This window comes from Chionomys nivalis, chromosome 16 (assembly GCF_950005125.1).
Source record: "Chionomys nivalis chromosome 16, mChiNiv1.1, whole genome shotgun sequence".
Taxonomy (NCBI): domain Eukaryota; kingdom Metazoa; phylum Chordata; class Mammalia; order Rodentia; family Cricetidae; genus Chionomys; species Chionomys nivalis.
The window spans coordinates 48,567,939-48,583,915 of record NC_080101.1 but is presented as its reverse complement, the minus strand read 5'-3'; the positions used below and the strand labels follow the sequence as shown (position 1 = coordinate 48,583,915).

Genomic DNA, 15,977 nt, shown 5'->3' with positions numbered 1-15,977 from the left:
CTCCCCATCTCCCCTTACCCTCACCCCTGTGCTCCCATTCAGACTCACTGAATGTGGCTGACAATGAGTGCTGACTGAGAAGCCAAGGACAATGGCACTGAGTTTTGATCCTACTGGCTTTGTGGGAGCATAGTCTCTTTGGATGCTCACCTTCCTAGACCTGGATGGAGAGGGGAGGACCTTGGACTTCCCACAGGGCAGGGAACCCTGACTGCTCTTAGGACTGAAGAGAGAGGGAGAAAGGGAATGGGGAAGGGGGAGGGAAATGGGAGGAGGGGAGGAGGTGAAAATTTTTAATAAATAAATAAATAAAAGACGCTTAAATCTCAAAGAAGTATCATTGTCGGGGGTTGAAAGAGAATAATCCCATGGGCTCATATATTTAAATGCTTGGTTCCCAGTTGGTGGACTGCTTAGGAAGTATTAGAGGGGTGGCCTTGCTGAAGGAGGCGTGGCCTTGTTGGAGGAGGTGTGGCCTTCTTCGACGAGGTGTGTCACTAAGGGTGAGCTCTGAGGTTTCAAAAGCCATGGCAGGCCCAGGTTCTCCCTCCCTCTTTACCTGTTACTTGTGGATAAGATGTAAGCTCTCAGTGTCATCAAGTGGAAGGAGAGAACTTTACTCCCCAAAGCTGTCCTCTGACCTACATATATGTCCCATGGCATGAGCATTCTGCTACACACACATACGTGATACATGTAAGATTTTAAATATTTTCATTTCACCACGCAGAAAACATCCTGTTTACATACAGAGGAAGCCTCAACTTCTGGTGTTACAGTTGGAAGCTATGCTCACCCATTCTAAGGAGCCTTTTAGATACTGATTATATGCTTATGGTACTAGAAACTGAAGAACTGTCCTTAGCTGATCTGCTTATCAAGCTTCCTTCTATGGCTACAAAGCCAGTTACTCCCCGCTCATGCAGCCTATCAACAGATGAAGGCCTACCTAGAAGAGAGTACACTGTCAGACAGAATGGACCTTTGAACAATGGACTCATCTGTATTTAAAATACCTTTACAGTTTCTGCTAAACCAGTGAGTGTAATATCCACCAAATACAGAGCAGTAGGCATACTTTTGATTACACAGGAGTATGCATACTAATTTTACTCTATGATTTTATTACATGTAGGTTAAACCCATGAACTATATTTAAACCAAAACCAAAGACTCAACCCCATTAGGAAACAAGAAGAACACAGAGATACAAAATCAACCCAAGAAGAGTTAAATGGAAACCACAAGGCTTAATGAAGCACATTAAGACATAGTCAACAGAAGAATCAAGGTCATTTATTTTTAAAACGTTCACTGTGCCTTCTTATTTCCACAAGGGCAACACATGCTGACTTCTGGGTCACGACTGGGTGAGTGGCCTTGACAGTCTTAGGCCAACCAACAGCTGCTTCCACTCGCTTGCTCCTGAGGGCTTGCCCGAAATGAACCTCTGTTCCTTCCTATCATCTCTGAACTTCCCAAGTCAACAAGTTTTGTCCCCGTCCCGACATCTGCCTTGGTTTTCCTCATGCTGATTAATCAGATCTTTCCCACAACTCATAAAAACCCAAAGATCATGGGCGAAACCCTCTGGAACAGTCACAGAGAGGATCTGTTTGGAATTCTCTTTTGCCCCTTTAAAAATTCTTGGATTTTGCCGGGCGGTGGTGGCTCACGCCTTTAATCCCAGCACTCGGGAGGTAGAGGCAGGCGGATCTCTGTGAGTTTGAGGCCAGCCTGGACAGGAACCAAAAGCTACGGAGAAACCCTGTCTCGAAAAATCAAAAATAAATAAATAAATATTCTTGGATTTTAATCCATGGATTCCTACACTTTAAAAATTTACTGTGAAAATTTAAATCTTTCTCTCCATCTCACCACATAGATGTCCATCTGATATTTATTAATATTTATGCATGTCGTGAGTTGCAGTCCAGGACTATGCAGGGATAACACAACAAACACACAATACCTGATGATGGCCATCCTAGGACTGAGTCTCTGGAAACCAAAACATTTTAAGAATAACAGAAAATCTCCAAACCCTCCAAGGTCTTCTCATGGGGGCCTCTAGTGTAGTTTGTGCGGCTGTGATAAACAGCATGACCAAATCAACGAACCCAAGGCAGGAGCTTGAAGCACAAACCAGGGAGGGTTGTTGCTAACTGGTTCACTACCTCTGATTGGTTCATGTTGCTTTTTATTACAACCTAGGCCAACCTGCCTGAGGATCTACTGACCCTGTAGTGGGCTGGGTCTTCCTATATTAATCAGCAATCATGAAAATGCCCCATAGACATGCCCACAGGCCAATTCCGCAGCCCAAGTTCCCTCTTCCCATATGGATCAAGTCGACCACCAAGATTAGGCACCGCAGAAAGCAAACTGATGAAAACAGAAGGGAGATCCCCTCACATAAGAAACAAAAGAAGTATTAGGTGAATGTCTAGATGGGTGAGAGGAGAGGAGAGAAACAATCCTGTTTCCACAGTGAATTGTTGGAGTATAGGAATCTAAGATTTTTTTTTTTTGGTTTTCGAGACAGGGTTTCTCTGTAGCTACGGAGCCTGTCCTGGAACTAGCTCTTGTAGACCAGGCTGGCCTCGAACTCACAAAGATCCGTCTGTCTCTGCCTCCCGAGTGCAGGAATCTAAGAATAAAATTAATCATTTTCTGAAGGTAAGAGACCAATGTTCCAATGTTCCCCACTGTACTTATTCTCTGTTTTTTTTTTTTTTTAATGCAGAGTCTCCCAGATTCTACCAGAGCACATGACTGTCTGATTAATCAGCACATTTTTCTGTTTCCTTTATAGCTGGTCTGATCATGTAACAAAGAGATCTGATCACAAAGAGGGCAGTCGAAGTGACATGTGTAATTTCTGGGTCACATCCTTAAAGGGAATATTGCCCTCCACTTTGTCTCCTACCTTCCAACCCCCGAGGGTCAGGATTGAAAAGCATCCTGGCAAATAGGACAACTTCAACCATGCAGACAACAACAAAATTCAGTATCCTGCTTCCCTGCTGTTGCTGTACATTGGAACCACCTGGAGAAGCTATACGACCAGGGAGCTGGATTCACTCCCTCCACACTCTGATTTCACTAGTTCTTGGCAGCTAGCAGGGCAGTAGAGGGAGGTACTCAAGAACTCTGAGTACCTTGATGCAGCCGAGCATCCTATGCTCCTGGACCACTATTAGGCAACAGTGTCAAAGTATTAACCAGACCCAAAGGAGGATGCAGAGAAGGTTATAGTGACTACATATGGCTTGAGCATTCGCACACGCCCTTGGACTGTTTAAGCTGAGATAGTCTTACAAATATACACAATAAACACAGCATCCTAGTACTCTGAGAAAAAAATTACATGTACATACAGACTTCAAAAAATTAAGCCCTATTCTTTTTCTTAAGAAAAACCTTAAAGTATATCTGTAGAAAAACATTTAAACATTCAGTTTGGGTATAATCGCTGGAAACCAGGGCTAAACTAAAGATTTTTAAAGTTAGAAATAAACTAAAATATTATGATGATAAAAACATTCAGTTATGATATCACTGGGAGGTCTGTTCTTTCCTAAGGAGAAATGGAAGGGCAGTCAATCTGGGGAAGAGGGAGGTGGAGGGGCTGGGAGAAGGGGAGGGAGGGGAGGCTGCAGTTAGTATGTATTGTATGAGAGAAGAATACAAAAACAAAAACCAATTTGACAAGGATTGGAAAATACATTGAGTTGGCCAGTTCACTGATGGTCTGAATAACTCAGTGAAAACGCAGAATCAGAATGTGATGAGCTGACAGCAGATAAAGTCAAGATGGTGCATTTCATCGGACACAGAGAACCTGCCCCGAGATGAGCAACGTCCATTTTCTTATCCTGACATCCCCAAGACGTGTCTTATAGTTCATGGTCAAAAGGGGCTGCCTCAATGCCTGCTGTCACATCCTCATCCCAGGCAAGAAGAAATCAAAAAGAAACGGGGAAAAAGAAAATTCCCAACCTTTCATTCCATATTTAGAAACTACCTATTGTCACCTCTGTTCACAATCCCCTGCCACAAACTAAAAATATCTATATCATATCTACAAGGAAGTCTGCAAAATGAGATATGGTTTTCAGATATTTAAGTCTTACAACGAGCTAAAGGTGTTTATCACTATAGAAGAAAAGAATAATGATTGTATAGGCAGTTGGAAGGCTCTTCCAGAGATTTTCGTTAGGAAGACGTACAAGAAAATGGAGATGGACCTGTGTCTATACAATCAAAATAAACTGTGTGAAAATATAAAAATAGATATATTGCTACAAAAGATATAAACATACATTAAATTTCTATACAAGGTGAAGGCCCTCCTCACCCTTATAACTGACATCTGAGGGATACTGAATTAATACAATTACCATAGAATACAGCCCAGGAACCAGCACATGGGTGAATGAATGCAGGATCATATTGCCTTTCCCTAGACCTCAGCCTTGTGATAAAAACAGAACGACATCTCGTAAAAAAGGAGGAGGACCATTTTAGGAATCCCAAGAAGCTCGTCTTTGGGGCAACAGTCACAAATAAGAAAAAGCTGAAATTCCAAGGGAACATGGAAACAAGGCCAATGTGAAGCATCACAAGGCTTTAAAGGAGACATCAACATTTCTTGCACAATCTCTGAAAATATGTCGCCATCTACAAAGCCTCTGGTCCTGGCAAGAAGACAACTTACAGAGATAACTCAAACAGTCACAGTGGCAGCTAAGCCAGATCCTGGGCCCTGTTGGACTCAGGGAGATAACATTTTTAAAGAATAAAAATGCAAGTCATCAGCATTCTGTGTTGCTAAACTCCTGCTATAAACCTAGAGAATATTTTATAGCCGTATTCTAAATTTAACCCTGCTGGAATCCTCTTGTAAGTATTGTACAATTTAACCTTTTCAAATGAAGGGTTTGCCTTTTCATGGAAAGAATGTATTTCGTATTAATGAGGAAACACAATGTCCTTGGCATAGACATTCTCCAGCAAAAATCCCTCCCCCCCCTTTGTTCACACTATGCTGAGCTACATGGTCAGGCAGGAAGACAACAAACTTACCCCCCTCAAAAATCAAAGTCTGAAATCAAGAAGCCCATTTAAATGATCAGTTTTCTTAACATTACGTTCATTGAATTACTAGATAGGAATTGTTCACAAGAGTGAGAAGAAAGTAAGAAAAGATATTCATATCAGATGTCTCCGGATCCAAGTGTGATGCTCACTGCCATGGGAAAACTGAACTGACAGCACCTTTTTTGTTGTTTTGTTTTTGTTGGTTTTGTTACATTTTTTGTTTTTTGTTTTATTTTTCAAGACAGCGTTTCTCTGTGTACTAGCTGTCCTGGAACTAGCTCTTGTAGACCAGGCTAGCCTCGAACTCCCAGAGATTTGCCTGCCTCTGCCTCCCAAGTGCTGGAATTAAAGGCCTGTGTCACTAATTTTCACACAGCAAATACAATTCTAGTTACATAGAAAGTTTGTGAATTAGTAAACCTCTTGGGAAATAATAAAAATCCATCTATTATCAAAATTCAATACATAATAAATATAAGGACTGATTCCCAATTGTTGTAGGAGGCTGCTTGTCTGTAGCAGGAGGCCAATTGTTCATTCCTGGCTGCTCAGACCATGAAACAATCACTCAGAAACTATATTATTTAAATCACTGGTTTGCCAGTCACTTAAGGATATAGTTCTTACATCTAGAATTAGCCAATCTCCATTATTTTATATTTTACCATGAGGCTCATGGCCTACCGACAAGGTTCTAGTTGGCAGCTCACGTCTTTCCCCTCTGGCAGCTCCATCGCTTCTTGTGACTCAGCCTTCTTTCTCCCAGCATTCATTTTAGTTTTCCCCACCTAGCTCTACTCTTTTGCCCTATCACAGGCCAAGGCAGTTTCTTTATTCTTTAATCGATAAAAGCAACACATATACAGAAGGACTTCCCACACCACCCAATGAAACAAATTTTACATCAAACTAATACGTAAAACCACAGACATATGAATTTATTTGGTATTAACATTAAGTATATGGTTAAAGAACCCTGCACAATACATTGTTAAAAGTACTGAAAAACAATATAATCACACTAGTTGCCAGATAACTGATTTGAAAAAATTTGTGAGTAGTTATGTGTTTTTAAAGTGTGTATGCATGCATGCGTGTATGTGTCTGTGTGTCTTAGACTTCTGTTGGCATGATAATATACCATGACCAAGACAACTTTTAAAAGAAAAAAGTTTATTGGGGCCCATGGTTCCATCGTACTAGAGTCCATGATCACCATGGCAGGAAGCATGGCAGCAGGCAGACAGGCAGGCGGGCAGGCGGGCAGGCATGGCACACTGGTGCAATCACTGAGAGCTTACATTCAAGTCACCAGCATGAAACAGAGAGACAGAGCTAACTGGGAACAGTATGGGTTTTTGAAACCTCAAAGGCCACCCTAGTGACACACTCTCTCCAATAAGATCACACCTTCTAACCCTTCCCAAACAGACGCACCAACTAGGGACCAAGCATTTAAATATATGATTCTATGGGGGCCATTCTCATTCAAACCACCACAGTGTGTGTACACATGTTCATGTGTGTGAAGGTGGGCAAATATGCATGTGCCAGGGCCTGTGTGTAGAAGTCATAGGGCAACCATGGGTATTCTTCCTCTCCTCCTCCCACCTTGTTTAAGAATAGTTCTCTGCACTAGTTTTTAGTGCATAAGCCAGGTTAGCCGGCCCTTGAGTTTCTGGGGGTTGTCCTGTCCCATCCTCCCACCTCCCCACAGAAGCTCTGGGGTTGCATTCATTCATAGTATCTGGCTCTGAGAATTCTAAGTCGGGTCTTGCACTTGCGCCATCTCAACAGCACAAATGTTTCCCTTTTCAAGTATCTACAATAATCAAGTCGATGCAAAACAGCAGTTCTATTCTATCTGTACTACGGTTAAAAATGTTTATCACTACTTCCAAAAGGTTCAACCTAGTCACCATATACACAATAGCTCAGAAAGGCTTAGTTCTTTCCTTTAACTTCTAAATGTCTATGCTTCATTTTCTAAAGTCCCATTAAAGGGATAACTCTACAAAGACAGTCATATACCAAAGCCCAGGCAGCCAAGGTGAGTTTGCTTTCCTACTCCGGAATATGCATCTTCAAATCTTTACTGTTCTCTCCAGGGCATCCCACTCTCAGCAAGAGAGCAAACAGGCCAGAGACAAACATATCCCTGGACAGAGAAGCAGTGTTTAACTTCACAGGGAAGAGAGACTACCAGGTAGAAACCTTCAATACACAACACCCCCGCCGACCTACCCATCACCACCACCACCCTCACACACCTACCACCCCCACCCACCCACCCTCTACACATCCCCACCACCTACCTACCCTTGCCACCCACCCTAGCCTCACCCCCACTAACTTCCTTCTTGCCTTGACCTCACACCGCATCCAATTCCTTTGTAGAACAAGCCATCCTCTAGTCTCTTAGAAGGCCCTGGCCATCTCAGGACTTGGTTGTAAATTTCTGTACCAGGATTTATAGCTAAGTCACTGGACTCCCTGACCCCGGCTCTGGGCATGCACTCTGCATTACAGTGTGGACTCCAGGCCTCGCAGGCTGGCCTCAGGCTGCCCAGTTCCAGCGGCAGACAGGGGAAGCGATTACACACTTCAGAGACAGCCTACTCACTGTGTGCATTAGGAATGGTGCTTCAAAATGCTCTAAAATGGGTATGGTCTGTGGCAAGAAGACTTCTAAACTTTTGTTAATGTCCACCTCACCTTCCAGTACTGCAGAGGCCATCACTATGGCTCACCTGCGTGTATCATTGCCTTCTGCCATGCTCGAGTTTTAGTAACATTTTGGTTAGTGATTGTTGTTCAGTTTTGTTTCTTTGCTTGTTGGCTTCTTCCTTCTCCTTAACTTTATTTAAAGATTTCCAGACGAAATCATCTCCTTATACAACTGCTGGGATGTGAATGAAAAGTGTCCTCCACAGGCTTGTGACTCCAAACACTGGATCCCTTCTTTAAAAGGCTGTGGAACCTTTAGGAGTTGAGGCCTCAGAGAAGTAAACAGGTGCTCAGGGAAATGCCTTGAGGTGTTATCCACTTCCTGTCCTCTGCCTTCAGACTGCTGGTGAAATGCAACTAGTAGCCTCCTACTCCAGCCACCATGCTCTTCCCCAGCAATATGGACCGCATTCCTTCAAACAGAAAGCCAAAACGACCCATCCTCCATCCCTTGAGCTGGGAACTAGCAGAAATTTTTGACTCTGCAACAGAAAAGTAACTAACATGGTTACTAACCATTCCTCTCTTCCTGTTTAAACCAAACACCATGAAAAGTTTCCTCAGGTGCCACTATGTCTCCTCTCCACTCATTTTCTCTTTTGGACTTCTCTTCTGCCAACAAGACTCTTCCTTGACACTAGAGAACAAACCACTCACTTACACACTCCTCTATGTCTATCCCTGTCCCTACCCTTGCCCCCATCTCAACCCCTACTCCACTCTCCCACACCTTCCTTCACCTCCCTCTTGGTTCTTTGTTTCAGTCTTCAATGGGCAAAGTCAGCGACGCACCCTACACTTCCTTTAAACCATGGCTCTCAGCTAAAAGTACAAAACCAAATCCATTTTCCTCCTCCCCACACTTTTCTCTCCCTTGCATTTTACTTTTCAATTCATGGTTCTACCCATCTACCCATGGCACCTGCAGACCCAGCAGCACTACCCTATGTCCTCCATTCCACTCCACATTCCCTTCTTAGTGCACACAATGGTTTCACCCCAGAATTGTCCTGTTGTTGTTGTGTGCTTGGTTTTTGTTTGCTTTGAGGTTTGTTGTTGTTGTTGTTGTTGTTTGGTTTTTCAAGGCAGAGTTTCTTTGTATAACAGCCCTGGCTGTCCTGGAACTCACTCTGTAGACCAGGCTGGCCTTGAACTCACAGAGATCTGCCTGCCTCTGCTTACTGAGTGATGGGAATAAAGGCGTGCGCCACCACTGCCCCACATGAGTGCTTGGGCTTTTTGTGGATTTATTTGCAAGGGTTTTTTTTGTTGTTGTTTTGCTGCTGTTGTTTGTTAGTTTTTAATCATCTCTGTTCCTTCCATCTTACAACAGACATTGTAGGTTTCTTACAAGAACTAACACAATGGAAAAAATAGTTAATGGATAACCTCTTGTTTCTCAACTCTGTGGGCAGATTCTCTTTCTAAGAAACACAACTTAACCCTATAGATACTATTCTTATACCAACGGCATCACTCTATACTAGGGTACATAGTTGAAACCAACAGTCTAAATGACATAAAACATAGTCTCTGACTTATCACATGTTGGTTACTGGTGCCATGCCTCCCCAACACACTGTTAGGAGAATCACAAGTACTCAAAGACCCCAAGGGTCAGTTAGGAGACTCAGCCAGGAAGATTATAAAGGAGAACTTTAATCTCAAAGCTTAGGAGCCAAACAGGCCGGGACAGCAGTCCCACCTCAAAGGGAACCCAAATATCTGTCTTGCACGATCTAGATAATGCTATTGTTTCCCAAAACCTCTGTGGTTACTGGCCGGTGCTCTCCCTCAGCAAACAGTACCAAGTTAGCTAAACTTCCAACCTGTGTCAGACGGAAAGGATTAAGAAGGAGACTTTGCTGTCAGACATGCTTTGAGACTAACACATTGGGGGAAGCAGTAAAGGGGAGAAGGAATCAAATGCACAAGTGAAACCCCGACCCCTACTCGGTGCCTTGGCATTCTCTGAATGGCTCACCCAGTGTCCCTTCATGGTTGATCTTTAATGCCTATAGTTACTGTAGGAACACTTAAGAATGGAACTTTCCTCCAACTGGATCAACTTATTTCATCTCCACCAGGAACCGCAAAGCATGCAAGACTTTTTATCTCCCGTCATAATGAGAGTGGCAGCATTGCCAGGGTGCCACACCAATGCCACAACACAGTGCTTCTCCTGGGGACCAATAGTTCTCCTTCTAACCTAGCGGTCCTACTCATCCTTCAGGGGACAGCTCTGCTACCACTAATAGAAAACTACCCTTACTCCTAGACTGAGTGTGTCCCTCGCCGCCTCTATGACCACTTCACATACGGCTCTAATATTAGGACTCAACACACAACTGCAATTATCTATGCATTCTTCCTTTTTCTTCCAATAAATATGTTTAACTTCTGTTTATATCTCCAGTACCTAACATAAACAGCATTTGTCTTCTCAGGCTGTTGTAGGGAGCGGAGGAAGCTCTGAACAAATGTCTATTTTTGATGTGGGAAGGCCACATCAAGCACCCGAAGACCAGCTGGCCCATGGGAAATTGGCAAAGTCATTGTCCATATGGCCAGGCTTAAGAGAAATGGCAAAGCTTTTCAGGAGTCCCAATATGAGTGTTTACGAAGGATGGATCAGTGTGGGCAAGACTAATAACTATGGCATTCTCCTCCTGGATGGTACGGAAGCCATCTCTCCTCCAGAGACCTCCCACTGAGATGAGCTAACCACTCCCCCATGCTATACCTAAGAATGAGGTTCCAGGTTTTGGGGGGGTGGCTGGGGTAGGAGTAGGAGTAATAGAACCTCCCCTGATCCCAGCTTCACTGTATGTGTGTCACTTCTTCATTCCCTCAGAACCCTTAGTGAAGGTTCCAGTATCCAGGTTGCACAGGGCCAGGCAGGCTGTTCAGTTGAAATACTGAATTGGTAGTTTAAACCAAAACATATTGTCTCAAACATCTGAATATGAAAAGTTCTGGATCAGAACGGCTCCTTGGTCTGCAAATGGCCCCCTCCTCTCCGTGTCCTCCCATGGTCTGGCCTCCGTACATAGCCACGCATCCTAGTGACTCTGTGTGTACTCAAATCACTTCTTCTGAGAACCCAATCCCTCCGACCAGGACTTTCCCAACAGCCTCATTTTAACTTGTTTCTATCCCTTAAAGCCTTTTAACCCAGGGTTAAGACTTCAACACATGAATCTAGGGGAGGAAGGAAGATAACTCTGTCCATAACACAGGACTAGAAACAAGGTATCCAATCAGCACACACTGGCCTGGAAGAGCCAGCGTAGACTAGGAAAGATTGTTTGCAGGTGCATTTTCATTCTCCTTTGCTTGCCTGGTCCGTTTGCTTTCATGAGTTCTACAACTGACAAAGCTCACACAGGAAGTAAGCGAACCCTCCAGGTTCTTTGGGGACAAATCATCTAGATAAAAAATGGCACTCCCAACTGCTTTTTTAAAGGCACAAATAAGAACACGGGGGGGGGGGCAAGGTAGGCAGCCTCAGGCTATAACACTCAGATCCCCCTCACTACTCCTGAGCCCCCCCACCCATGAGCTTCAGAGAGCACCAATGGGAGAAGCTAAGAAATCAAATTGGGTACAAAAATGCAAATGTTTAGTGAGACCTGTAAGGCACAAAATAAATAATAGTGGCTATTACATGAAATAAAAAGTTGTCTCAGCACCTTACAGATAACTGGGTATAGAGAACACCATGAATAAGGCCGCTGATGAGCCAGCTCAGCAGGAAAAATCTTGGACTGCCAAGTCTGATGCCTTGAAATAACAGAATTAGATGCCCAAAACCCACATGGTGGAAAGAGACAACCAACTCCTTCGAGCTGTCGTCTGACCCCACAAGAGGTTAGCAGTGGGACACATGCATACATACACACAGAGACACAAAATAAACAAATACATACACATATGTATACATACATAAATTAATTTTAAAAAAAGAACACCATGCCAGAAGACCCAGAAACATAGAAAGACGCGTAGAAGAATAAGAAAAGGATTTTTTTTTTACTCTGATGGCGACCTATCTGCCTGGCTCTGTGTAATATCAGCAGAAGGAACACAAGCCACTTAACACAACCTTCAGATCACAGCCAAATCTGATACACTCTGTCTCCTCAGGTACAGCATCATTGAGAAGTGCTATCACTTCACTTACTTAAATATATACTAGTGAGCACAAAGAAGCCTGAGAATTTGAGGAATTATTGAAGTTACACAGACAGGTCTCACATTTTGGGGTATCAAAGCCTGAACAGGAAACAGGTACCAAAGCCATTTATTTCTGTAAGATGCAAAATGCAAAGTCTTTGCCTCATGAGCCCATAGCAGGGCGTAGCAGTGCCCTACAACATGCCAGGAACAATTCCAGCTCACATCTCCTTCTCCCTGGGATTAGAAATGACGCTTCCTGTGGCCTTCACGGGTGTCTCAGTCTATACAATAACTTCCATGGTCACCCTGCTGCAATACCAAGGGTCCACTGAGAAACAGCTACATAATTTTCCAGGACCAGTGGTAAATGAAGTAGGAGGACTCCCTGTTCAAAATCCAGGGAGGAAAAGGCTAACAAAGGTGCAGAAATACAGGACTGGTTCTCTTTCATGGACCTCCGAGGGTCTTGCTCTATTGTTCTATCTGACGTCACATGCAAAACCCAAGTGGAAAGACAAAACTGGTAAGAATTTCAAGATGGTGGAGGCCAGACCTTAAACCAAGTAAGGACCGTTCTGAGCACAAAGCCTTAAGTCACAGGGACGCACACATATACACACGGGTGTGCACAGGACACACACCGGCAAGCGCCCCATGTCTCCTATCCCAGTCCACTCTGCTCCTGCACCGTGCCATGGACTGAAAAGCTGAAGCAAGTCACACCAACTGTTGTCCACACTGGGACATTAGACACTGACTCTTAGTTCTACGGAGCCACTTATCTGGACATGGTTTCCAGTGTTTCTAATGAAGCACTAACTTTCATTTCGCAGGCAAAAACAAGAAGGAAAATGCAAGCACATTAGGTCACTCCCTGCCATCTTATCTACACAGAATTAAAGACAAAAACATCTTCTCTCCCTCCTCCCCCTTAAATGCTTTCTTAAATGTGCCAGTGATGTCTTGGCCAAACAGTCACCAAGTGAGACTCTTTTGTCATATTCTACCACAAGAGTCCTTACTATTACCAAACCCCAATATGCCATGTCAATTTTATAAAATTGGCAGGACATTTCTCTCTTTTTTGATTTTCAGAGACAGGGCCTCTCTGGGAAGCCCTGGCTGACCTGAAACTCACTCTGTAGAGAGACTGGCCTCGAACTCATATTAGCCTGTCTCTGCCTGCCAAGTGCTGGGACTAAGGGCCTGTGCCACTTATGCCCGGTGAAAACTGACATTTTAAATAAAAATCAACAAGTCAGTTTTTGAGACAGGGCCGAATTCTTGCCTATTTCTGCAACTTAGCATTGGCAGTGTCGCTATCCATCTGTTTTCAGAAAGGCTGCCCCTAAGAAATGACTCACTTCACATCCAAAGACTTGGTTCCCAATAAAGTTCCATGAAAGTCAAATTTGAAGCCACTAAAAGTCAAACCTCCCTAAAACATGCTCTTGTTTGTAATCGCTACATGATCACATACAGTGACCCTACCCATCACCAGCTATCAGGGTATTCTTTAACATGTGTGCCTTCTCAAAGAATGTGGGCCCCCCAGGCTTGGAGAAACTGAATTTGAGAGGTCGACCTGTGTGTTTTGCATCTTCCGAGACATTGTTCTTTCCTTCCTGACACAGCTGAGTGAATTTCTCCACGGTGACTGCAAGCACAAACGTTATAGATTGAACCAATCTCGGGAGGAAGTTCGGTATTTGAAACATTTCCCTCGGAACCTAGGGGGCGTGGAACACAGCTATGAAAGGGGGAAGTTTGAGGGTCTGGCGGGGTTTGGGAAGCTAACCCCTTCCTGGAAGGATGCCCTCTCAGGTTATCAGGATGCAACAGGACTGACTGACTGTAAATTTCTTTCTCCCAGTTAGCTAAGAAAATTCCGCCTTTACGTGACGTCTCAGGAGTTCAGATTCCCACAGTTTCTCCTCTCCTGTCTGAAACTGAATGAAATGCTTTTGGAACAGAATTCCAGTGACCTGGAAACACCTCCTGCCCAGTCTACGAAATCCTGAAGTTGTCAGACACAAAGCGACTTTTAGGACACGGCTCTCAAGGGGGTCGGTGTGCACAGGGGACGGGGAACCAAGAGTAGGGCAGATTCAAACCAGGAGAAAGGAGATTGGAGGGAGGGAGGACGGCACGCACATGTGGCTTTAATATGCAACAGCTGCCAGGGATGGTGACCCCGCTGCTCTTTCTCCTCCGCCACCACCCTCAGAATCCAACGTTTCAATGATTATACCTAAAGGGACTTCACTGCTGTTGATCTAATAACGGAGTCCGGCTTCACCACGTTCAAGGACTTTTAAAACTGTATGTACCTGAAGATAGCAAATGTAAACACCAAACCAAGGCTTTTAAACAAAATATGAGTGGAGAGAAAGGGAGAATAAAGAAAATAATACAATGAAATTAGCCCTGGGAGATGGATCAAGAAAACTGAGCGCAGATGGGACAGGTTAACTTCTCCCACGCGAGTTCTTCATGGCCTTGGCTACTCTGTGCATGTTCAGCCACGAGCCCATCCCTGGGGTACGGGTGCCCAGTGCTGGCGCAGACAATGCTCCGGACCTGGTGCCCTGCGTGGGGCCGGTCACTCACCGACACCAGGAACTCCAGCGTGCCCACGTAGTCGCGCTCGGTCTTCTGCAGCTCACTGAGCACGCACACGCGCAGACGAAGCTGCTTGTCCGCGTCCTTGGCACTCTCGTCGCTCATGGTGGCCGGCCGGGCGCGGGGCTGGGGGCAAGTGCGCTGCCCCGCGCCTGCTGCCGCCTCTGCTGCCCGCAAAGTTGCCGCCTCCGCGGAGTCCGAGGGGGACGCGCAGCTTCACATGTTGGCCCGAGGCCCGGGCGTGGGCAGAGGAGGCTGCTCGAGCTGCGACACGCGCGCGGGAGGCGCGGGACTCGGAGCAGGACACTCCCGAGAGAGCAGGCTCCCGGCCCGGCCCGGCCCGCCGCTCTGGCCTCACGCGGCCCCAACCCTAGGGGAGGCGGCTCCGGCAGTCACAGCGGTGACTTGGACATCAATCAAATGCTTCAATCCATGTGACTCCGACCCTTTACCCTTAGCCAAATCTCAGGAAAAAGGAAACACAACCCTGGGGAAGTGTATCGTGCCAGCTAACTAAACACACACACACACACACACACACACACACACACACACGAACGGAGCTAATCCGAGGTTCCCAAACCTAGGAGGACACTTGTGAGACAGCTCTGGGGCTGCTCCTGGGAATCCCGCCCATTGTTTAGCTTTAAAGTGTTTTGCACCAAGTCTGAAAGCAAAGAAACAAGTCCCCGCGGTTACATAACTGCTTGGGAACAAAAACAACCACAGCATTGACCCTCCCGCATTTGACAAGGAACACATTGATTTTGGGTTTTAGTTAGTACAAAACAGGTTTGCTTTTTTTCAAAAAAAAAAAGCAACCAATATTATTTCACAGGTCAGACAAGCTTTTGTCGAGGCTGGAAATGTCAATTAAAGTGATAAATGAGGAAAGTAGAGGGAAGTGACAGCCCTTATCCATACATTGACTCCACATAGAATAGGTGTTACTCCGGTTAAGCCCTTTTTAATAGCACTGTGTGTCTATATTTTTTTCAGTGATTTTAAAAGATAGGAGCGCTGAACGGGTCATCAGAAGACTGACAGACGGCAGGGAGATAAATGGGGAGGGTGCACAGTAGATGATTGACAGGTGATTCCTAAAGGTAGGTGACAGATGATTGGCAGTTGGCATACAGATGACAGATGTCATCATCTTCGGCTTTGAAAATGGAAAGTTCGAAGCATTTGATTGTAATACTTAAGTTTATTGATTTCTCTCTTGGGAACAGAACCAAGACCTATAAATTTAACAAACCAAGTGACTCATTTGCATTTCTATCTAGATATCATCCGCATGTGCTTTCAGAGTCATTTTTTTTCTACTGAAAAGGTATTTACACAGC

At 44.7% G+C, this 15,977-nt stretch overlaps 1 protein-coding gene across 1 annotated transcript in view; it reads right to left on the bottom strand.

Moving 5' to 3' along the window:
• The window catches only part of Prex2 (phosphatidylinositol-3,4,5-trisphosphate dependent Rac exchange factor 2), a 283,473-nt gene extending 268,385 nt beyond the window's left edge, over positions 1-15,088 (bottom strand). The window contains exon 1 of the mRNA XM_057790240.1: positions 14,620-15,088. Within this exon, the coding sequence (XP_057646223.1) occupies positions 14,620-14,736 (117 nt within the window). The 5' untranslated portion in view covers positions 14,737-15,088. The remainder of the gene's footprint in view (positions 1-14,619) is intronic.
• Positions 15,089-15,977: the final 889 nt, after the last annotated feature.